We start from the raw sequence: 25,824 nt of genomic DNA on the forward strand, positions 1-25,824 counted from the left end.
CGACTGTTTGCAGGATCTTTTATGGGTTGAGACGTTCTGTTCCGTCTGTTTGTTGAGAAACATAAATGTCACTGTTTCGAGATTACTATAGATACCTCAGTCGTTACAGAACAGCTCATGCCACGGATCACGCACAGATCAATGAGACCGTAACCGCGGATAACGGACGCGATGGTTAATCGAAGTGATTGCATAGCTTAAAGTCTTTACGATTAAGATACGATGGCGTGACACGTGCCTCGGACGCAGAGAGCCGACATCAATTCGATAAACATCATGATCCCTACTAGCGCAGGGTTCCGGCCGTCGATATATCGTACCTACTTGGAGGTGGGTGTAAGTGGGGAATGGCTAACCATCTGATCGTTCGGCTCATTCGCGATTTATCTCCAGTATCGTTTTATTCGCCGTGCTTAAATAACGCGAAGTTGTATACATGCCGACAATAAGGAAAAAACCGAGTCTTGACTTCGTGGAATTGGAAAACCTCGGTTGAGACAGGTAAGCCCAGGTATAAGAATGAACACTGTGATACAAGAGGAAACGGTGCGTGGGTTGTCATTTCAATTAAATATCCTTTGTATATAAAATCCTCAGTAAATAGATTGTTAAAAGTCAGACATCAGTGCTATGTCTATCATCTTGTATGATGATTTTAGAGGAAGCTAATGTTATAAGTGATAATTGAATGTGAGAATTAAGTCAAAATTTAAAAAACACAAAGCTTTTTAAATTATATTAATTTAATACACGTTATGTCATTTAATTTATGTATTTGCAATAATGTAAATATATAATATATATTATATGTAAGTATAAACTTAAGACATATATAATTTTATAGAATTTAAAAAATATGTGTTATTTTTTAATATATAAATTTATAAAAATTTTTCCCTTTTTAATTAATAGTTTTACAAGAGAGAAAAGATTATATACGTACATTTTACATCACAAATTCTTTCTGCATGTTATTCGAAAAATATCACATTTATTATCTAAAAAATTATTATACATAAAATAATGTTTATAATATAAAATATAAGTGACTATTTGTTAGGATGTCTTGGGACATAAATCAATTATACTTACGATAATCAAGTAATCAGCGTGGAGGCGTTCAAAACCGGTATGCAAAATACGTATAAATCGTACATTTTTCACAATTTACGAACGGGTTTTTCGATAGAAGATGTTAAGTTTTCGTGCGAATTATTGCAATCTGACTGCTTGATGTTTCTACTTTATGTCAGGCGTAAAATATTTCATCATTATATTGCTGTCCTGTAAGCCCCATCCAATAGAGTTACATACTTGTGTGCGGCGGTCGTCGTAGAGTGAAAATGACAAGTGATGTGCCAGGGGCTAATTGAACTGCACGACATAGGTACGACGGACGCATATGCGAGGGTGTCCTCATTTTCGTAGACTATTACTCTTCGATATAGCGGATTTATAGTCGATACACTACATACCGTTATAATAGTAATCCCGCGCTTATTATTTAATTAATATAGCATTCGCAGTAGTCGGGGTCAACGTCGTGATTTCTAGCTGAAAGTGGTGTTACAAGCAGCTTTAAACATCACTTAGCATGAGATCTAATCAGAATCTATTAAACGTGACTTGTTTTTCCCAAGTGAATGTCTAAATAGAATAACTGCTATAATATTCCATGTCTACGAGTTATATCATGAATTTTAATTAAGCACGCACATCAGCTTCCTTGTTCACTCGGTATCAGGTTTCCTGTTCTTAAAACAATTATCGAGTATTTATCTGTTCGCAAAGCAATTATTCATACTGCAGTACTGCAGTACTGCAATATTCGAGTTTCAAGCGAAACGAGCAGAGATTCATTAAGTAAATCTTGTATTAATCCAATTAATTTGCAACATAATACTAGCCATTCTGCAAATTTATTTTTGCACATATATTAATAGATTAAAAAATTAATAAAATTAACTTTTATATATCAGAACATATATATATATACATCTATTGCATATATATTTATTTATTCGATAAATGTTCGTACGCACAGCAATCAACAATCTTGTATTTCTATAATTACAGTTTTTCATCAAATTCTATTTGCGCAATGTTGCTCGACATTTCGTCGATAAACTTGTTTTACGTCACGTTGTCGTGTGCATCTATTTTTGTGTGACAGTAGGGTTCCAGTCGATCGGCATGTTACATATTCCAAGCGACGTGCACGGTCGGAATGGAAATTGTATCAGGTGCGATTAAGGTGCGTGAAAGGAGCAAGGATACCTATTCCCAAGGACAGATTGCCTATCGATGCTGGGGTAACCGTGTATCTCGTCACTACGCCGCGCCGAACAGAAAACGGTTATGCAATTCCTCTCGGATTGGGAGTTTTGTTGTCGCATTCCTACGTGAAGCGCTATACGGATCAAAGCCGACATTATAATATTAGTAGCAAAAAGCGTGAAAATGAAGCATTTGTGTCATAAAACAATGTATTCGTCGTATGTTATAATACCGTTCTCTCGTTCGCTGATTACCTTGAAATCGTTATTGGCTTTACGCAAATCACGTGGCTGGTGACCATTATGAGAATAAATGTGAATATTCAGTTTCAGTTTTAATTTCAGTCTATAATCATTCGCCGATATCCTCCGCGATGAAAATCGCGACCGATATAACGGTGTCCATTAATTCAGTCGATTTAAAATGTACGTTACAGTTGAAAAGCTCGAAGTTAAATCTCACCTACAGTTACAATTTTTGTCACTACGAATAGGCAAAAATATTAGCGATAGTAAAGCAATATTTTTTATAAATTCATTTCTATATTTTTATTTTTTAAAGGACAAACAAAATACACAACAAGTCACTCATAGTTACAAGTGAATTCATTGACCGGCGAAATTGATATTGAATATCCAACAAAAATTAATGTCGTACATTGATTGAGTCATGACACTTAATAAAACTGAGATGCCAGGCCAATTTTTGAAAGCGCCGACTCCGAATTTCGAACCATCGGAACGATGGCGAATTATGAAGAACATTCTAGCGATCGGTTGCGCTTTTATGGTGCTTTTTACTGCCTTCATGGGAGCCGCAAACTTACAGAGTTCGATCAATGCAGATCAATCGCTAGGCACATTTACGTTGTCGGCGATTTATGGCAGTCTGCTCTTCAGCAATATTTTTCTACCCGCCTTAATCATAAGGTAAAGTTCAAGTAATTTTGTTTATATATTCGAATCGTTTGGTGCGTAATTATAATTTCGTGTAAGGTAAAACTCGGTATGAGACGCAATAGCAATTCAGCAATATTTTTCGGCAACTACTATATGATTACCGTGATAAATGGTTTGCATCATCTCGAGGTAAATGGAAAACTGTCGTCAGATCTGACTGCCTTTACTTGTTGTCGTAGAATGAATAGAAAGTTTTTGAGAGATGTATATCGTCAATCATCGTAGACACCGGAAACGTTCGATGTGTTTCCCATATATGTGAAACATACAGCTACAGTTTTGCACGCAGTCCCACAGCACTAAACTTTATTACGCGTTGTCGTTTTCACCTTGGCCCGGAATTACGTTACATGGAACCCCCGCGGGTTCCAGCATTAGACAAGAGTGAAACGAACATATCTAGGTATCTGCGCTAGGATTTAGTATGACATCTTCCTAGTCAACGTCTAAAACGAAAAGCCTTTAATATGCCGTTCAATATATTAATGTTTTAAGATTATTACATTAATCTTTATAATTATTTGAATACTTTTAATATGTTTTTTTCTTTAAGAAACAACTTAATTAATTAATTAATTAATTTTTTAATTAATTAATTTGGATATAAATAGATTTAATATTTAATTAATGAAGGATAATATATAATTCTTGAATGAAATATATGATTCTGTGTTCCAGTTGGTTAGGATGCAAGTGGACAATGTCACTTTCTATATTGGCTTATATGCCTTTCATAGCCTCGCAGTTTTATCCCAAATTTTACACTATGATTCCCGCTGGATTATTGGTCGGATTAGGCGGTGGACCGCTTTGGTGCGCAAAATGTACTTATTTAACTGTGGCAGCAGAAGCTTACTCGACCGTTTCAGATATAGCAGCGGATGCCCTTGTTACGAGATTCTTCGGTCTCTTCTTCATGTTTTATCAAATGGCACAGGTGTGGGGGAATCTTATATCTTCAGCAGGTGGGTCGCTGTTACGGACATATGCGACGATCAAATTTATATTTCAGGGATTAAACGTGTTGAGAAAATTGTTATTAGCATATTATTCATGTCTGTTTTCGACTTGAACATTTCGTTTGCAAATGTTAATTTTGATGACGTAAGAATGAATCTATAATTGTTTTGCAGTATCTTATAGCTATAAAATAGAATCGTTATCATTGTGAATATCAATGAACTATATAAGAATTTTATTGCCCAGATATGTAAATAATTACAATATGCCTAGTCGTGTCTCGTATATGTAAATCGCGTAAAAGAGTCACGGTCGGTCTCGCTCCGCGTGTACTTGGCGTGAGACACTACCGTGTCTCTTGATAATTACAAAAACTCACAATTATTAAATTTTATTTATTAGTCATGTTATGTTATTTGTGCTTCTCGTATGATGCAATTCAATCCTTGACTGCTTTTATTAAGATACAAAGAAAACTATGAAATCTATGACTGGTCTATCAAAATAATAATGTATAGAAAGGAAGATAAACTTTTTACAACTTTTTAAAATAAAAAACGTGATAACGTAGTATCTTTTCGTTTAAGCTTCTCAGATAAAATACATTTTTGTTACAATTGTGTAATTTTCATGTTTAAGACAAAATTATGAAACGAGATTACGGAATCACGAACTGGAACAAAGTAATGCAACAAAAACTTTATCTGCAGTCTGTGCAATCTTTGCGGAAGCGCGTATAAATGCGTCGCTGCTAAGCTATAAAAACGCGAGTGCCGATGAAAACGAAATTAAGTTGCCTGTCGCCGCGAATTACGAGATTGTAAAACAACGAACGGAAGCTACGCAGTAACTAGAGTTTGGTCGGGCATTCTAATGGCCATATTTCGTTTTATTGAAACACATATTTCTTATGCTTATTGGACAGACGACAGAAGAATAATCGGCACGATAATCAACAGTATCTCTATTCTTGTAACGTGTTACGCTTACAGTTTTTTAATGCGGCTGCAAATTCCCCGTGACAAATATATTTTCGCAGAAATGATTTCATTATTATTACTATTATTAGTAATCAATTATTATCTTAATTAATTTTATTAATGTTTTTCCTACGACTGCAGTTCTTTCGTACGGAATCGACACGGTCGTTACGAACGTTACTCTGAACAGTAGCGTTGTGGCCGAAACTTGCGGGGCAAATTTCTGTGGGCTGTCTCCAGAAAACGAAAATCCAAATCTGCAGCCACCTCCGGTGGAACGAATACACCTCATTGCTGGGATTTACTTAGGCTGTATGATATTAGCTGTTGCAATAATTGCGTTTGCCGTCGATTCCTTATCCAGGTATCCAATCTTGCGTTTATACTTCGTGGTTGTAAAATTGTCAGATATATTATAAAATATTTATATTATATTATAATTGTCAGATATATTATAAAATATTTATATTATATATTTAAATAAAACGAATTGTATATTTGTATTATAATACGAGTTGTAGTGTATACTGTGTAAGAAATTTCTTGAAGCTAGAATTCTCATTTTATAGATACGATAGAAACAGAGCCCGCTCGGTGAAAGGAACGTCTGGATTCAAGCTCTTGGCCGTGACATTAAAACTATTGAAAGAGAAGAACCAACTTTTAATATTGCCGATAACGTTATTTATTGGGGCCGAGCAAGCGTTTTTATTTGCCGATTATAACGCAGTTAGTAAGCTATATATGAGACTGAAAACAATTTCCTGAATAAGATTTTTGTTGATATTTATGATAAGAGGAGAATTTATATTAGAAAGCGTTAATGTATATTTTATTTTTATTACAGTCGTTCGTTTCCTGTGCTTGGGGGATTAGTAATATTGGTTACGTGATGATATGTTTCGGTATCACAAATGCCATAGCTGCACTCGCTACAGGAGCCGTAGTGAAGTTGACTGGAAGAACGCCCGTGATGATTTTTGCTTTTTGTTTGCACTTAAGTATTTTCATCTACATGTTACAGTGGAAACCAACGCCAGAACAGGGTATTATCTTCTTTCTGCTGTCAGGTTTATGGGGTGTGTGCGATTCGGTCTGGCTGGTACAAGTCAATGGTAAGAAAAACCGCAGAAACAAATATAAATCCAATTTTCAATCGCTTGTTATTGATCAATAATTTTATACGTAATGTTTATATATCGCGCATTGTTAATAATTGCAAAAATTATTGTGTGGTAAGCATTAAGTGGAATTTCCTAATTTATTTGTTGTGCATAAAATCGTACCGACAGACGAATATCTCCACTGATGGTATTATACCAACTAATAGTACAACGAAGTTTTCTTTGTGAGGTTTTCTAATGAAAATTATATTAATGAATACACTTACGATAATTTAATATATTGCAATTAACAATTACTTATTTGCGATTTTCAGCATTAAGTGGTATATTATTTCCTGGTCGAGAAGAAGCAGCTTTCTCTAATTTTCGTTTGTGGGAGTCTACTGGTTCAGTGATAACATACGTTTATAGCCCATATTTGTGCACTTATATGAAACTGTATCTATTAATCGGAATACTGTGCGTTGGAATGGTTGGTTACGGTGTTATCGAGCGGTCAGGCATTCGGGCGGACACAGCCATTTCTGACAACAAGCCTGATTTTGAGTTGATGGCTGATAGAGAGATTAATCGATAAAATATAAAAGCAGTAGGTATGTATCTTTTTCAGTTGACGGAATTATAGAAAATTGTAAAAAATTGTCAAAATTTTCATCTTTTAATATTACCACAAAGTGCCAAAAATATAAAAATTTTTTAATATAAAAATATATTTGATAAAAAGTTTTTGAAACGCGCCTAAAATGTTTCTTAATCATTGTTTGCTTAATAATAAGTCATTAAAATACATAAGAAATAAATTGCAGTCTACTAGATGTACCTGAAATTACTAAAATAAGAAAGAATGCGTATTCTTTAAAATAAAATCGAGAAGATGAGGGTTAAGAAAAAGTCTAATTTGATAGCTTAGAACCGATTTTACGTTATATGCAAATTGAATTACAAAAAGAAAACATACATATGATATATAGTTATTCATCTAAAAAAAAAAAAATCTTAATCGCGAAGAGTCATAGGAACTACTTTTTGCTATTTGTACTATTGTACAATATATGTTTTTATTTTATTTTTGTGGACACCTTTTTACACAGATATTAGTTTAACGGCTAATATTTTTATCTTTTATTTTAAATACGTAACTTAATGTTACATAATGCCTAGGTGCTAACATTCAAGCTAAAGCTAAAGCTACGGCTGTTTAATTTAATTGTATACCTACTTATGTGCTTAATTGCCGACTTGTGCTTATTTCTATTTCGTTACCGAGCTCAATTGATTCCCGCCTTCGAAGGCAGATTACTGAGTTGCGTGATTTTTGTATAGTCGACCAACGTTTTCCGATAGCGGTAATGTCGAATTAATTGATCGGCGAATTGTATAAGTTTAGCATTTTTAAATTGATTGTATCGTGATTATTAGCTTAACTTTATTGCATTTATCGTATTTACAATTCAAGTTCTGCAGTTCAGTTATATACTTTATAAAACGTAGTAGGAACTTTGGTTTCGCTGGGCAATGTTTCATGTGCAGTTTCCTCTTATTGATTTGTAATTCTTTTTCGTGTCTCGGCTCGTTTTAGGGGTATTCATTTCTTCTTTATTACACTTATGATTATGAAGTATTTATCCGTTTTTATTTAATTTATTTTTAATTTACAAAAATTACCGGACACGGCCAGCAATTCAGATAAAAACTGCTATGAAACATTTGTCCGTGGATCTATTTTCCTTAATATGACACTCACGAATACAATTCACATTTTTTGTAATATTTAATCATGTCTATATTTTCGTAAGGATCTATTTGAATATTTCAATTTCACGAAGGAAATACACATAATTCTTAAATAAACCGTCTTCGCGTTTTTATTTTTATCACTACCATGGATCTTTCAACGCTCTGCTCTTTCTCTCCCTCTCCGTTTCTCGCTCATGTAACAAAATTTAATAACCGGAATATTTCTGTACAAACATTTTCGCTCTTTTATCAAAAAGGATAACCTACACATCCCACCCCTTTTAATAAAAAATTTTGAATTTTGTGATTTACTCGGTCATATATCTTTTTCCAACCCTCACTTCACCTTCTTCACGCCTTTTATTAATATATATTTTAAAAACAGGTCACTTTACTTGTCTCAGGCTTAAAAGTAAAACCTTAACCCTCCGTGTGCATACGTGGGTTTACGGCGTCCGAGCCAAAATGATAGCTGCTGGTAACTGTAAAACTTGCAAGCCTGTCATAAAATATTAAATAAAAACGATGTTTAATGTCAAAATGACTATAAAATCGTCAACTACAATGTAGACAGATATTTTGTAGACTTTTTAAAATACTTTAAGAACGGGAAAAATAGCGTCAAACGTGACAGACCCACGTATGCACTGGGAAAGAACATATGCACACGGAGAGTTAAAATAGGTACACGGTGCAATGGATTTACCACGCGACGTACATAAGCGGATTTGATAAATTTACATTAATTACGACATTTATATTTATGACTATTTACCGAATAAGTTGCCATGATAATAACATGTAAATATAATTATCGACAAGTACGATTTATAAAAGTATTTATAAAGGTCGACATATAATACCTACCTGGAGGTGAGTGTAAGTGAGTAGTTCTAACCATATATAATCGTCCGGCTTATTCGCAATTTATCTCCAGTATCGTTTTATTCACCGTGCTTAAATAACACGAAGTTATATACATGCCGATAATTAGGAAAGAACCGAGTCTTGACTTTGCGGAATTGGAAAACTTCCGTTGAGACAGATAAGCCTGAGTATCAGGATGAATACCGTGACACAAGTGGAAACGATGCGTGGGTTGCCATTCCAATTAAAAAAATCTTTTGTATATAAATCCACAGTAAATAGATTATTAAAAGTCATATCAATGCTATATCTATCATTTCTACTTGCATGATAATTTTAAAGCAGATTAATGTTAAGTGATAATTGAATGTTAGAATTAATTCAAAATTTAAAACATAAAGTTTTTTAAATTATATTGATTTAATCAACGTTATGTCATTTAATTCATGTACTATAATAATGTAAACATATATATATATATATATATATATATATATATATATACACATATATATATATGTATAATATATATTATATGTATTTACGTATAATATAAAAAATAAACTTAATACATATACCGATGTTTCCGAGTCTTTTTAAGTTTAAGGGGTTTTTTAAAGCGTTTTTGTCACAAAAAAATCTATAAAAATTCATGTATCATCTTTATAAGGTTTTAAAAAGTGATATTCTATACTTAAGGCCGGAACTGTTGCAATTTTTTTTAAGTGTTGAAACGTTAGAAGAAAACTGTAAAATACAAAAAATCAACTGTGGCTTGCCACGGTGCAAGCCACGGTGTTTCACGCAATGTTAATGTCGCATATTGATTAATCAATAATTAATAAAACAATTAATCAAATTATTGTGAGGTAAGCATTAAGTGGAATTTCCTAATTTATTTGTTGTACGTAAAATCGTACTCATAGACGAATATCTCTACTGATGGTATCATACCAACCAATAGTATAACAAAGTTTTATCTTTGTAACCTTCTCGAAAGAAATTATCTTAATCAATATACACTTGCAATAATTTAATATTTTACAATTAACGACCACTTGCTTGCGATTTTCAGAATTATGTAGTATATTATTTCCTGGTCGAGAAGAAGCAGCAATCTTTATTTTCTTCATGTGGAGGTATATTGTCTCAATGACGCACATGTACTCATATTTGTGCATTTATACGAAACTGTATTTTTTAATCGGAATACTGTGCGTTGGAATGGTCGGTTACGGTGTTATCGAGTGGTCAGGTTTTCGGGCGGACAGAGTCTGTTTCTGACAATGAACCTGATTTTGAGTTGGCTAATAAAGAGATTAATCGATAAAATCGAAACTTTCATCTTTTAACATTACCACAAAGTGCCGAAAATATAAAAAAACTTTTAATACAAAAATATGTGTGATAAAAAGTTTCTAAAACGAGCCTGAAATCCTTCTCAATCATCGTTCACTTAATGTTAAGTCTGTCATTAAAATACATAAGAAATAAATTGCAAAGCCTATTATAGATGTGCCTGAAACTATTAAAATAAGAAAGAAACGTATTCTTTAAAATAAAATCGAGAAAATGAGTTTTATATGAAAATGTTTAGCTTGATAAGTTAGAACCGATTTTACGTTACATGCCATGCAAATTAAATTACAAAAAACATACATACGGTACATGGTTACTTATTTGAAAATCAAATGTCTTAATCGCGAAGAGTCATAGGTACGACTTTTTGTTATTTGTACCACAATATATGTTTTTATTTTATTTTTGTGGACACCTACTAAATTTTACACAGGTATTCGCTTAACGGCTAAGATTCTTGTCCTTCATTTTAAATACGTAATTTAATGTTACATCATGTGCCTAGGTGCTAACATTCAAGCTAAAGCTACGGCTGCTTAGTTTAATTGTATACTTATGTGCTTAATTGCCGACTGTGTGCTTATTTCGTTGCCGAGATCAATTGATTCCCGCCTTCGAAGGCAGATTACCGAGTTGCATGATATTCGTATGGTCGAAAGTCGAACCGATGTTTTCCGATAGCGGTAATGTCGAATCAATTGATCGGCGAATTGTAGTTTAGCATCTTTAAATTGATTGTATCGTGATTATTAGCTTAACTTTGCATTCATCGTATTTACAATTCAAGTTCTGCAGTTCAGTTATATACTTTATAAAACGTAGTAGGAACTTTGGTTTCGCTGGGCAATGTTTCATGAGCAGTTTCCTCTTATTGATTTGTAACTCTTTTTCGTGTCTCAACGTGGCTCGTTTTAGGGGTATTCATTTCTTCTTTATTACACGCGGTTATGAAGTATTTACCCGTTCTTGTTTAGTCTATTTTTAATTTACCAAAATTACCGGACAAGGCGAGCAATTCAGCTGGAAACTGCTATAAAACATTCGCCCGTGGATCTATCTTCCTTAATATGACACTCACGAATACAATTCACATTTTTTTGTAATACTCATGTTTATATTTTCGTAAGGATCTATTTGAATATTTCAATTTCACGAAGAAAATACACATAATTCTTAAACCGTCTTCGCGTTTTTATTTTTATCACTACCGCGGATTTTTCGACGCTCTGCTCTTTCTCTTTCTCTCTCTCTCTCTCTTTCTCTCTTTTTCTCTCCCTTTCCCTTACTCGCTCATATAACAAAATTTAATAACCGGAATATTTCTGTACAAACATTTTCGCTCTTTTATCAAAAAGGATAACATACACATCCCACTCCTCTTAATAAAAAATTTTGAATTTTGCGATTTACTCCCTCATATATCTTTTTTCCAACCCTCACTTCATCTTCTTCGCGCCTTTCATACTCTCTTTTATTTATATAGTACATTTTAGGAACAGATCACTTTGCTCGTCTCAGGCTTAAAAGTAAAACCTTAAAATATTATTTACTTTTAGAAATTTATTATTTTCTTTAACCATGTAAATTTTCTTTGCATGAATTCAGCTATTTTATAGCTATGATAATAAAAGTTAATTATAATATTACAATGTCTAGGTATATCGTAATATGTACATGCTACCCTTGCGCCCCTAGCTACTCGTCAAGTTAGAGATTTCACAATATTATCGTAATGAATAGCCCATTATAAAGAGGATGAAGTACATTTTATGCACAGTTCTTACCCATTAAACGTACGCGTCTGCTAAGTATTAAGAAAACCGTATTTTAAGAGCTTCGTTTAAATATCCTTTTACGCGTGAAAACGACTGCGGGTTGTCGATCGCTTGTTATTAAATGATTGTGTCAACATAATGCAAATCAAACGTCTAACAGTCACTATAATGTGTGAGACAATTGTACATGGCCACGTATTTATTAACGATTATGATTTTTTTTTTGTTAAGAGAGACATAATAATGCATAAATAATTCTTCGATTTCAAAATCATGCGTCTGTAATATTTTTTACCGTACGCATACTCAAAGGAATTATTCGAGTGCTTTCAGATTTTTTTTTCTCTTCGCGCAATTGTAAATACGAAATCAAAATTGAAAGCAGCCGATACAGAAGCGTATTTCGCGATCGAAGAATTATGTTCGTTCAAATATCCCGCAGATCGAAATCGAGCTCTGATAAAATCGAAGTTTTCGTTCGATCTTTATCGTTATTCAGCGAATAAGCGGATCGCATATATGTATAGGAACGGAGGATGCGTGCTCGTTTATAACACGTATACGTCTTACATGGCAGATTATCACGGACTAGTTTTGCAGAAACTCGAATCTTGTCTGTCTCTAACTGTGTCTTTTTCTCTCTTTTTCTCTCTCTCTCTCTCTCTCTCTCTCTCCTTTTCTCTCTCTCTCTCTCTCTTTCTTTCTTTTCCTACAGGATTAAATATAACTTCAGGAGCGGCATGTGGTATATAATCGTTTATAGCATACTTTCAGAGACGTTATTGCATTATTTAGTCGCTAAAGGAATTTCATTGATTTCTAGATACACTTGTAATTTTTACACATCTCGCGCTCACCAAAAACTGTCGACCGATTTATTACCGAAACTATAATAGAAATATTATCGTGCTCGTTATAACAGTGTATACGTATGCAAGGGATGATATTATAATCAATAGAGACGATGATTTTATTTTGTATTTGTTATCTAAGCGATATTTTTATTTGCGCAACTCAACGAGCGACAATGATATTTCAGGATACCTTCCCCCCCCCCGATCGGACATAGTCGCAGTTTTTACTGCGCGCGGAAGATTGCCATCCTTTCCATTTTAAGTGCATTTTCGATTGTTCCGCCAGTTAATTAGGAATCAATTGTACGTAGCTGTTTAAACGTTTCGCCACTTACGTGCTAGCATCCTTGTAAGTAACCGTTTTAAAGGTAGCTAAATTTTTAATTATTCGTGCGACGATTTACATATCTTTCTGCCTGGTTTTGATAGACCGAAAAACGTACGTGCCCCGACAAGTGTTGCAATCAAGCAACTGTGTAATTAATTAGAGAAGCCTAGAAGCGATTTTTCTGTAGTTGCTTGCTGACAAACTGATACTCGCGTAATTTTGATCGTCGAGGCATTTACGTCCATCGGTTCGTTAATGCTTACCAATTGCCGATAGCCCATTCGTTCGAAACTCGAAACTGGATCAGTTAGTCAGTGTTTTCCGATGGATATATATCTATGAAAATTGGAAGCGCGCGACGGATTGGTACCAAATGAGAGACAACGATTTCAGATTATCAATTTTCGATATTCGACTCATGTATACATCACATATTCGTAGATTAAAGCTATTTACATATATAGATGTCGTATACACCTGCGATCACAATATTCGAAGGACTTCGCTTCGATCTAGAACGATCTTTCCGTGCCGGAGCGAATTTGATAAATGTGGCTTTCTATCGAGTAAACGCTTTTTTTTTCCTTACTTATTCCGTAACAAACCACGAAAACTTGTTCTCGCATCAGAACTGTTTTATTTACGCTAGAGGAAAACGCGAGATTGGAAAATTTCACGAAACGTGCTCTTCGTCGTCCGTAGTTTGAAGCTTTTCTCACATGTTGCCCGATTGCTCGGTAGACGTAGTCCTTCCCTATACAACGCCCTTCGACATCATCCGCACCGTATTCTTCAGAGCTTGTCTCTTATTGCAGAACCAGATTCTTATCACTTCCCTATCGTATCCTAATCGATGCGCTAAAGTTGTGATTTCGTTACCTGTAAAAAAAAAAAGAATAGAAACTTCCAGGGTGTGAAAATGTACGAGATAGCTCCGAAAAAGAATTAGTTAGCTTCTCTAAATAGCGAGATCATTGCGCTTAATCATAGCAGATAGACGTAGGCGGAAACTAACCAGTAGGATGAGTGTTCCTGTCAAAATGTGCGTTCAGCAGTTCCAATGCCTGGGGCGTAAAGGAAGTCCGCCGTTTCCGCTTCTTGCTCGGTTCGACCCCGATGAAGTCCGTCAGATGATTAACGCCGCTCTTGTACCTGGAATCAGATGCACTACTCTTGCTCAAATTCGGAAGATTGTATCACCGGCGCTTATATTAAACATTACCGCGCGCGTTTATACTTTCATGAAAAAATATATATACCGCTTGCTGTATATGATTATGAATCGCGAAATAGGATCCCATTTAAAAGTCCGACCGGTTAATCGTTGCGTTTTTACAATAATTAATTACGTCCGTGGGATGTCTACGTCGAATTCAAAATTTATCCTGTGGTTTATGAAATATTGTTATATATCCAATATGAAAAAATAATTCTGTTTACTGTTTTGCACGTTCGTAATTACGTTAGCGCGAAATAGGATACTGATTAAAAAAGGAAATCACCGGCGTCACGATATTCGTGCTCGGACACGTTCGGTCGCAAATATCCCGTCCGGTATTGGATTTTTCCCCGAGTACACACCCGGGTTGATTCACGAGTCGAAACTTACTCCACGTATCGCGAAACAGAACTCGCGGTGGCGGCGGCGGCGGCGACGGTGTCGGCGTCGAGTCAAATAAAATTAGCGAACAAACAGCCGCGGCGCTTTTAAACTCGAGCTTTTATTTCATTCGTCATCCAAGTTCATCGAAAGAATCTCGGGTAATTTTTATGTTCAAACATTGTCCGTTTTCACAATTCTTATAAATATTAAGAAGACGCACAAGCAAGCGCTTCGATCTTATCTCGCATTTTTGTTATTATCAAATGTTAATATTGCATTTTTTATGCGCATTAAAGATATTATAGTCATGAACAGTTCTTAAATTAAATCAGATATTCTTGCAAGATTTATTCGCCAGCATAAATTTCTACATCTGTTTGCTTAAGTTTGTTATTTTTATCCGTAGAACGGAATGGGATTGAGTAGAATAGCAGAGATTAATATAAAATTTTAAATGATTCTATATTGAATGTCGAACAATGAAATTGACGAACAATGAATTTATTATTTTTCAGCCATTTTCTAATTAAATTAATGCAAGATATTAATTTGTAATAACCATGAATTTATCATGGAAGAATCAATGCCCAATTATATATCATCTGACGACCTTATATCGTTTCGTCTTAAGATCGATTTTGGTCAGACGACTTAAAAGAAATCGATACATTAGAAAATACCCGATCTCGAGAGTCTCGAGTCGAGAGTACGCAAACTTTTTTGGCGTCGCGCGGCCAGTCGACATAATTTCATTTGACGGGTAGTATTATCGGGGTGGCGCGGTGCAAGGCGCGATATGGAAAAAGCTCGCGACCGCGACAGTAAACAGGAGAACTTCCGTTGGGACTCCCGGGTGAGCGATGAGAAGCGGTACGGTGTACGGCCGCGAGGGGGAGCTCGATATGGCGGTGTACGGTCATAGCTGTACGCTCGCGGTGCGACGGTGCCGGGTCAAAATTTATGTTTTTAATTTAACTCCGAATGACCAACTGTCGAGTCGAAAAAAGTACACGGCGGGCCATTAGCATCGCGCGGTAATATTTCGTCGAATTCGCGAAAACAATATGCTAATGGAGAAGTCGGCGAGAACGCGAAGAACCGACGCGACGCGACGCGACGATTCGACGGGGGTTTGAATGTCACGTCGTCGTTATGGTATGCGTTATAGTGACCGCGGCGAGCGAGCGCAATGGAGAAGCAACGCCGGGATAGCGCAAGAAGGGGTGGAAGAGGTAGGCGAAGAAAGAGGAGAGAAATAAACGTGAGTTAATACGCAAGGGAACGTGAAAGCTGCGTGTAAGCTCGGTGCGTGGGTGTTACACATCGTTGTTGCGTTACAGGTGTGGGAGAAGGAGACGCGCGGAGAAGTTTGAACGAAACGCCGAAAGGACGAAGGAAGACGGGAACAGAAGGAAGGAGGACTGGGAGGCTGCGTAAAGGTAGGAGGAATGACAGAGAGAGAGAAAGAGAAAGAGAGAGAGAGAGCGCGTCGCGCCGCTCCGCGCGATGCCGCTGCAGGTAAGAGCGAGATGATGGTGGTGGTGGCGTTGTAGGTAGGAGGAGCGACGCCGGGGGAGAGGTACATCAGAAACCTGATTTTAATTAGTCCACAGTTTAATTACTCGGCAGATAAATCGTGCACGTGCACCGCATAAACTAGCCGCTTTCATTTTTCCCGGACGCGGCCGGCGCACGGTCGACGCTTAGCTCTACGCCGCGCGAATGCAGGATGGGTCATTGTTGCGCTGGCTTGCTCTCGTGAAAAGAGAAACGGCCGTGCCGCGCGCCCGTAACCGCGCGCTTCGGTCATCGAATGATTCGATTATTCCGCGCCGCGCTTCCGCGCCGCGGTTTTTCTTTCACGGCTCGAAGCGTGGCGATTATTATCGTTTGGCTCCGCGGATGATCGCCAAGCATTCCGCTTTTATGCGAATGAACACGGCTGTTTAATGCAGTCGTATTTCTTCTTCTGGTTGACTTATTCTCGCAATTGCAAGTGTAGGCACGAAACTTTGCAGATCTGTGTATATTCATATTCATATTCCTTATATCTAGCGCTAAATGCAATAGTTGAAATTGCATGTACATCTTTTTTATACTCTTGCATAAAGAGAATTATGCATTCACATTTAAGCTAAATGGAAAACTGAATACGAACTGAATAATATTTAGCCTTTTTTGATTAACGGGATTACGATAAAGATAAACAGATAAAAATCAGGAATACAAGTCAATAATAATAACGTAGATATAACTGTGATAAACTTAATATCCAATCTTATTTTTCAAAAATCACTGAAGCGTGCGTTAATCGCGAATACGTTAATCGTGAAGAGCGCATTAACGCTTTGATGTCAAAACCGTATCGCGATGCGTTTTAATCGTAGCACGACTACGATTCCTGATTAGCTCGCGGCATAAAGCTCATTAGATTTTATCGTCTCGTAAAATTTACACCTTGTGGATACTCGGGCCCCCGAGATTCTTAGGGAGGATCGGTAGTATCTTTCGTGTCACAGCCGGAGCCACCGACGGTCGCGTTGCCGCCGCGAGCGAGTAGCCGCCTCGCGATCGCGCGCGCGGTAACGGTTTCTCCCATTCTAATTAACATTCCACATATTTATTAAACGGATCCGCAATTAATCAGATGGATTCAATTAGCGAATTACCAATTAGCACGCACGCGTTCGCACGCTCTCGCGCCGACGCGCAGACGCGAAGTCGAGGCCGCATTGGACGATTGCGAAATAATTATGTATCAGAAATACAACGTTAGGACTTGATTTGCAATCCAGAAAATCTCTCTCTCTCTCTCTCTCTCTCTCTCTTTCTCCTTGATTGGAGAATTCTAGTTATTTGTATTAATTATAGAGTGTTTATACGGCACGTCGAGGGGAACGTTGCATTTATGATACTCTTCCGGCATAAATATGTGTTGATACACCTTTTTTTGAAGGAAAACATTTTCTCACGATGTATTCGTGCGATAATTCTTAAAGTTCATAGGAGTATTACTCACCTCTCTTCTGCCTCCTTCATCCACCTCTCGAGAACGGGCTTAATTTTCTGCGCGCTTTTCGGTGTAATGTCCAGCTTTTCGAATCTAAAGCCAAGAACAAGGCTTGATCTATTTTTCTCGGGAAATTGATAAAGAGAGTGAAGGTCGAGAAAAGACGACAAGGACGTAAAAAGATGAAATATTCAATTTTCTAGCGTAGCATATTGAGTAATATATTGAAACCATTTGGAGAAACACTCAACTGGTTCAAATTTTCTCTGAACATTTGCTTTTCGCCCTTACGTCTTTGTCCCACTAAAGGAGCACTAAGAGGCATGCATTGATTCAATAACAGGACATTGACAATGCGTGCATGCTTTAAGGTTTGGTGATGCCGTGTATGATGTTGCCAACGCGCTGCGCAAACACTCCTTGTGCGGGCGAGCGAAATGAATCCGATCCCGATCGAATCTCTCGGTGAAACAATTCGGAGCGTCGAAGATTCGACGGACAATAAAAATCGCGAATCCTCGGCTTCGTTCTATCCTTTTATTCTTAGCGCGTTGGCGACATCATGCCCAAGTTTGCCAATGCCCTGGCTCGAAGAGAGTTAATTTTAGAAGTGCTCCTTTCGCATTTCTTTTCCGAACGGAATTAGAAATTAGTGAGAGTGCTTGTGCAGCTATACCCAAATATGCCTGCCGGTTCTAAGCGGGAGAGGACTGATCGCAAATCAGTCGAGCGCAAATAAAGAAGCGGATGAGAGGAAGACGGACCATCTTATTTCACACGATATGCATCGTTGACTTTGACAAAACTAATGCGATGGACTAATTAGATTTACTTTTTCTTAAAGCTCCTTTTTTTCAAGAAAATTCGTCGGAAAATTCGTGCCCGATTTTCCATTGTTGGGTATAACTGCGGTTTCTTAAAGGATTTTAGAGTTTTCGATTTTTAGGTAAATTAAGTAGCATGGAGGGGTGAACGTACGTAGCTTGCTGCTGAGAGGCAATCTGCGAGGCAGCGTACATCTGGGTAGCCAGGGCACTGGGGAACAATCACCAATGCTTATGTTAGTTGATACGATAAGAATTTTCTAAGAGGTATAAACATCTTTGCTTGCTACCGGCATTACCACGGTGGTTCCCATTCGCATTTCGAAGACGCCCTCGATCGAAAACAACGAAGAAGATAAATAGTGATAATAGTCTGATAACCCTACGTTTACGAAAATTTAAGCATTGGGTATTACACGTTCAGTATCTCCTTTTTTAATTTTTGCACATAAGTAGTTTCTATTTTTTACAAGTAATTTTAATAACTCGATTTAGATTAAATTGCAGCATAAATCAGGAACCATCGTGGTGGATTACGGTATAAATGAGTTTATCATGGCACCTCAAAATTGGATAATGCACCTGCGAAAGCTATATTAGACTCCTTTGAACGAATTTAAAACGTTGCGATAAATAATAAATAATGAAAAACGAGGGGAAAATAATTTTATACAGTAATTGAAGATTGCTGTATAAAATTACGTTACATTAACTGAAATAAAAACGTAAAACTGCTTCGAGATTCTCTTAGCTTCACGTTCGGGCGTTCATTCCTAACGGAAAATGCTGTCACAAGGCCATCGAACACGGATAACTATCTGTTTTTGCTACTCTGAACAAATCTCAACCCTTTCTACGCCATTTCCAGTGACCTGGCACACTGTCGTTTTACATTCTACCATATTATTGAATTCTCATTAGCGATGTCTGTTTCGACGGAACGCGAGGAGGACGATGTAGCGATAACTAACCTGCATATGGCACTTTGGCTGTATGCGGGGCCCTCAGTGACACTCAGAGCCTGACCAACTTGGGTCTGTGTCAGACCCAGAGACAGTCTGCGCAGCTTAAAGACCTTGGCGAACTCCTTGATCTCATCCAAATTGATTCCATCGACTACGTTGTTAGTGGCCTCGTTGATCGTTGGCTGATCTATAATAAAAATTCGTTCTATTCCTATCACAAATAGATAAAAAAGCTATGAGAAATCGTTACAAGTCATCGGTATTAAGATTTTTATCGTTTCGTGAAAAGATAAATCTGATATCTAACAATAAGTTAATTCTAAGTTAATAAATTAGCAATGATCTAAGCGTTTAAATACTTTGAAACAATATTCTCAATCCTATTTTGAATTTCCTTGCTTAATGGAGATACTTGAAACTCCTCTATCCTATAGAATGCAAAAAAAATCGACGAATTCTTGATATACAAATCGCGTCGCGTACTGATAGCGGAAACAATACTGAGCCGGTCATGAACGAGATTAAATACCTACTCGTAGTTCAAGGGTTAACGCGATAAGCGATTCTTGCATCGCGCGTGGTCAATTTTATGGTGATTCTAATGGTGCATTTTGAGCATTAGTGATCCACTGCCGGTCATTCGAGCGCACGTTTCAATCGATTCGTCGGAATGCAACGAAACTCCGGCGAGAAGGCTGCCTAATGACATCAGGCGGCTTCGTTAAAGCAGCTCGCGCTACCACCGATTTCTCTCGTAAATCTGTCACCCCGAATGTATACGAACGCAATAGAAATGCCCACATGCTCGACCAGTTCGCCTGGTTACTGCGCCGCGCAATAAACTGCAAGTCCTTCTTCCGCGCGACGGTGTTTCTACGATCGTTAATTTCTGATCAAGGCACCGAGTACTTCGCGCGCTTCAAACAAAATGCTGCGAGCAAGTTATATGATTCGGCCATGACATGATAAATAAAGGAATAAGGATATCGCGAGCGAAGTGTTCACCGCTGTTCGATTCACAAAGTTAAAAAAATCTTTGACCGTGATTGCGGTTATTAGACTATAATTTCTAAATTTTGTACGCATTACAAATTGCATAAATAAGATGCATAAATAAGAGATATAGCTAATAATCTAATCTAAAGCTTAATAACGAAGTGTATACAAATATCAGAACTCGACATTTGAAATATATCATTTAATTACTTTCGTACGTGCTATATACAAAATAGAGTAAAAAAAAAATTTTTAAACAACAGAAAAATTAGAAAACTATTTTTACTCCGATATGTTACATCCTGATCTCTACTTGAGAATTTCTGTGTTTGAAATTCTATCTCGGAGAAGAGTTAACAAAAGCAAATATTTATGAGATAATACTCGCATCTGACACTGGCAATTGAGAATCGTTAGGCTTCACGCGCCGAATGATTATTCCACCGCGTCAGGATGACGAAGTGCCAGTCCACGCGATGATTGTGAGTTATTAAAATTATTGTCAGCCAACATGAGGTTACGTGCGGTGCTGGAATCTTTATGGCTTCCTAGAAGGCAGTAAGGAACGAACTAATGCCCCGTAATGAGTCCAGCGTACGATATCCTATTACAGTTGTCAAGCGTTCTACGATCGATGCGCGTACGAAATGTTATTTTCTAGTTTCGTTAAACACACATTAAACATTAAATCGTTCCTTCCGCGATGACAGTAATGCTTCGTGAATCCTATCAGAGAGAAAACGTTGTCGTTTAAGCGACCGTTAGAAAGATTTTAATGTGTACTTCAATTATATCAGAGGTACGCTTGAGGATTTGCGTGCGGCCGGTCGCGTTTAACACCTTGTCAAAAATATCATCAGAATGTGACAACCTGGCAAGATAAAGATAAGGAGCGCGCGTTTGCATGTGGTAATTGCTTCTTTAAAAGTGATCATTATGCATGCAATCGCTTGTCGACATTAGCGAGTGTGCCTCGTATAAGCAAGTGATTGCGTTATAGGAAGATGGTGTCCCTGGCGAAAATTGTAATTAAAAGCTGTCAAGGAGTAACACGGCTACCCCGAAGGCGTAGCTCGATTATCATTTACGCGCGCGATGTGGACATCGTTTTAAATGCTCTGTCAAGTACCGCAAAACCAATTGACACAGATCGCTTCAACTTTCGACCCGTGGGTTAACGTCATCCCGTAAGAAAAAATGAAAATAAACTGTGTCTTACTCGGAGAATCATTCAAGAGATCATCCTCCTCCTCCTTCGGACTGTGCATACTGCTCGGTGAAGCCTTTACTCCGACACCGCCAGGTCCGTGCGTCGTCGTGATGGTAATCTCGCCGTTGCTGGCGGCCAATCTGTTCAAAGCGGATGCGGCGGACACCACGGATTCGTTCAACGGCGACGACTGCTCCGGTCTCTCCCTGTGATGTTTTTCCGTCGGCTGTGAACACAATACGGTAGCGGAGACGGATTAGCTCACCGGAGACGAGAGCGCGCCTCTTCCACGTCAATTATGCACTTAATAATGAGACGGAACCGCAAATCGAGACACTTTAGAGTGTAATTAGTGGAAGGAATGCCATCGGTACGGAATACTTTCTTAACGAGATCACTCGAGTATTGGGAATTATTCTGGTTGTTTCGCTGATCTTGCCAGCGGTCTACTACCGCGCCGGAAATGGGAACTGTACGTCCGACTGTGCATCGCGATCCGATAGAAATCCGTTTACATCGTTAGAAAAAAATAGAAAAGAGGAGCGAGCGAAGGTATTTATTCTCTTTGATTCATATGGCAGTGTTATTCGTTGATGGAAGGTTAACTACACTAACGGTTATAGTTGAAATTATTGAGAAAGTGAATAACACGTATCGTACGGCCACTAGTGAGATGAAACGTGAAATGCATGCGGTTTTCGAAACAATACGACTATATGCGCGATATCACGAAAATATGAAGCTTATTGTAAAAGAAAAACATTGCTATTTTAACAAGCAGTGATATGTCTATCAATTTTGTTGATAGCATGACATGAAGAATTTTGCTATTTTATATCTGCGAAAACAACTACATAATTATATAAAGCTGTAATGTAACTAATTTAAATGCCAAATTATTACAAGAAAACAAGTTATATGGCAAAGATCGTAAAATATTTGTTTCGTTAATTAACATTTCTTGTGTTACCGATCGACAAATTTATACTATTTATATTTTTGAAAGAAAGATACTGAAAAGGGCGAGTCGGTACGTACTGTGTAATGATTCATATGCGAGGTGTGTCGGTGGCTGTGCTGTTGAGGCGATGTCGTTAAAAGTGGTTGCTGAGAAGCCTGAACGGCCTGTACAGCCTGCTGCGCCGCTTGCGCTTGTGCCGCTTGGGCAGCCTGAAGCAGTTGCTGAGGCTGCATCGCATTCAGAAGTTGTTGGCTCGCCGAGCTATTGCTCAGAAGATGCGGTAAAGCGGCAGGGTTCAGTCCTAATCCCGATGCCAGGCTGGGGCTCGTGGGAACTGATAAAAGGACAAGTAAACGCGCATAGTACGACATCCGATGCTACGTTAATCGCAATGTAAATACGACAGTATACTAACTGAATGCATTCGGACATTTTGATAAAATGTGTTATCGTAAAAAATTAACGTTAATTAAAAATTTTGAATTTAATAAAGAAGATGCAATATTTAACGTTTCGAATACTGTGGGCGCATACATGCGCTCAGCGTATTTTTTTTCTAATGTTATAATTTTCCTATGAAATAATTAATGTTTATAAATAAATAATATCGCGTAAGCTCGAGGAAATCATAAGTACTTTCGTCCTATATTCAATTATATATTGCTAAATTACTCGATGCCTTAAAATTCACGCGAAAAAACACTCCGATTGCAATGTTTATTAATGAGTTCTGATTATACAAAACGCGTCATTGAACTATTCCGTATTTAAAGAATTAATTATTCAACACTGGATATTCGTGCGACATTACAGATTTAGCAGATGCAAAAAAAATCGTTTATATTATATATGTGAATATTTTGTTCAATTTTATGAGAAGGATAAAAATAATAATTTAATCTTATATGATAAACATATACAAGTTAAATGTATTAAAATATATTTAACGAAATATATTATATGGCTTCATAGAAACAGAATCATATTTACATATGCATCGCGCAAAGATGGACATATTAAACATCTTATGATTACATCGAACGTATGACACAAGAAAATCTTATAAATAGATTAATGTTGAACTTACCATTGCTTGTAGGCGTATTAAGCATATTCTGCGGTTGAGCTAAAGATTGGAGATTCGCCAGTGTCGTAGAAACTACCTGTCCGTTGCTAAGCGCCAAATTCACCATTTGATTGTTCGTGACGTGACTGACTGGTATAGTCAAGATTGTTTGGGTAGCGATCCCTAAGGAATAAAAAACAATTTTTTCAAAATAAATGTGTTCCTCTGGAGAGACTGTTTCAGGATCGAGGGCGACGAAAGCAATTGATCACGTGATAGCTTTCGAAAACGTTATATGATCTTATTTCGAATCAATAGATACTTCATTTCCATTATGAACATAGTCCACGCGTCGTTGATCCAGGATGGGTAGTAAAGTTATCAGAGTCTCATAGAGGGATTATTAGGCAACCCATAGGGCAGGTAACCTCGCAGGCTAGCGTAGTTGGCAAACTATTATCGTCATCTTAATAGTGGGTACAGGTACTGGACTGCGCTGCGCTGCGAGAAGGACGCCTAATCATACTTAGAATAGTTTCGGGATTACCTCCAGCTCCGCTAATCTGATTACCCTGTACACGCGCTTAATATGATTACTGATCATGAGTACGTACCCGTGTTGCCACCTACAGCTAAGCTAAGCAAATCCCGTATTCCGAACAGCCATAAAAGTTTCACGTTCTGAGGTAAGGTCAACCGACAATCCGATTAACGTGCAGTTCAAACCGAACGATAACGCGCTGCCAATACTTTCATTGTTGATTCGCGGTCTCTGACAGGAGTGTAATGATTTGAAAATATTTTGTTTATCCGAGCACATGTGGCATGTGACTCGCGACAGCAATATAATATTTGCTTTTCGTTTACGCGTTCATGAATTCTATCTAGAAGCAAGGAAAAATTTATCTCAACATTTTTAGAAATATCGGAGATTTATTTATATCTGATATAAAGAACGATTCGGATGATGTGTTATTTCCATTTTCAACGAATCAAGGCGTACATGACCTCCTCGTGTATTTTAATCCTCGCCGCTTTTTGGGTCTTAATCGTTCGTACGATAAAATCTCGGACGGCTGATATCACTTTAAATAAAGCCACGGACATTCTGCGCGGACAATAATTTCTATGAACGACAACCTATTGACCGCACTCTCGAGCACTCCTCAACTCATCCTCGCCGACACTCGATGTCTATCAGAGACCAATCGAGCGTTAGTCAGTTACCATCGATTGAGTCGAAAAGCAGTGCAAACATTATTTGCCGCCACGTAACTCGTCATCCTACCGCGGCCGGTCCATATCCACGAACTTCAATCCACTTAGGCGGAATCCCAAAGTTCTCCTGCCTCTCGTCCTCTGCCTCCGCCCTCCTCCGTGCTGTATCTCTATCTATCTCTCCCTCTTTCTCTCTCTTCTACCCTTTCTCTTTCTCTCTCTCTCTCTCTCTCTCTCTCTCTCTCTCTCTCTCTCTCTCTCGATTGCTAGAATAGGAACCTAACTTGGTAGAAACGAAGTTAGCGCGGACCGCAATCGATATAATAGCGGCCGAATCCGCGGAGCTGCGATGTCCAGCCAGTGAGTGCTAGGGTTAGGAGTATGAGGGGAGGAAGGGCGGACCCGAGAAAGGAGGCAGGATGGGGTGGGACTCGTGAGGTTGGAGAGGGGTAGTGAGACGTTAATTATACATTGAAATTAGTTGCAGAGTTTGCCCTGTGCTCGGCGAGGCAGTCTAGGACCACTAAGTATGGACGACGGACCGGCCTTAGTCCGAGCTCTGGTCAGAGATAGTCGATATTATATTATATATCGGCACATCTTGATTGCACAACATTATGCGCTGGCACAGCGCCGGGCTATGTGTTCCGTTCAGCGGACGCGCGATGATTTTATGCGTGGCAACCGTCGATGGAATTTTGATTGATTGTAATCTCGTAGATTGTGTTCACCAGCAATCGAGATCAATATT

General features: G+C 37.6%; 2 protein-coding genes across 5 annotated transcripts in view; one reads left to right on the plus strand and one right to left on the minus strand.

Moving 5' to 3' along the window:
• Positions 1 to 383: 383 nt before the first annotated feature.
• Positions 384 to 9,255, plus strand: LOC112453774 (UNC93-like protein). The gene is made up of 7 exons (XM_025014698.1): positions 384 to 501; positions 2,839 to 3,206; positions 3,915 to 4,201; positions 5,318 to 5,540; positions 5,746 to 5,905; positions 6,024 to 6,291; positions 6,615 to 9,255. Exons 2-7 carry the CDS (start codon positions 2,947 to 2,949, stop codon positions 6,875 to 6,877), a joined length of 1,461 nt encoding a protein of 486 aa, XP_024870466.1. The 5' UTR covers positions 384 to 501; positions 2,839 to 2,946; the 3' UTR covers positions 6,878 to 9,255.
• A 1,378-nt stretch (positions 9,256 to 10,633) lies between these two features.
• LOC112453773 (POU domain, class 6, transcription factor 1) overlaps positions 10,634 to 25,824 on the minus strand; it is a 158,462-nt gene continuing 143,271 nt past the window's right edge. For 2 of the 4 annotated variants that reach the window (XM_025014695.1, XM_025014694.1), the window contains exons 6-13: positions 23,877 to 24,038; positions 22,867 to 23,123; positions 21,838 to 22,054; positions 19,629 to 19,809; positions 18,812 to 18,868; positions 17,843 to 17,926; positions 14,236 to 14,387; positions 10,634 to 14,099 (exon numbers count right to left, since the gene is read on the minus strand). In XM_025014695.1, the coding sequence (XP_024870463.1) occupies positions 13,975 to 14,099; positions 14,236 to 14,387; positions 17,843 to 17,926; positions 18,812 to 18,868; positions 19,629 to 19,809; positions 21,838 to 22,054; positions 22,867 to 23,123; positions 23,877 to 24,038 (1,235 nt within the window). In that variant the 3' untranslated portion in view covers positions 10,634 to 13,974. The remainder of the gene's footprint in view (positions 14,100 to 14,235; positions 14,388 to 17,842; positions 17,927 to 18,811; positions 18,869 to 19,628; positions 19,810 to 21,837; positions 22,055 to 22,866; positions 23,124 to 23,876; positions 24,039 to 25,824) is intronic. The other 2 variants (XM_025014696.1, XM_025014697.1) reach the window with 2 other exon arrangements.

This window comes from Temnothorax curvispinosus, unplaced genomic scaffold (genome assembly GCF_003070985.1).
Source record: "Temnothorax curvispinosus isolate PA1 unplaced genomic scaffold, ASM307098v1 QBEX01004686.1, whole genome shotgun sequence".
Classification (NCBI taxonomy): Eukaryota; Metazoa; Arthropoda; class Insecta; order Hymenoptera; family Formicidae; genus Temnothorax; species Temnothorax curvispinosus.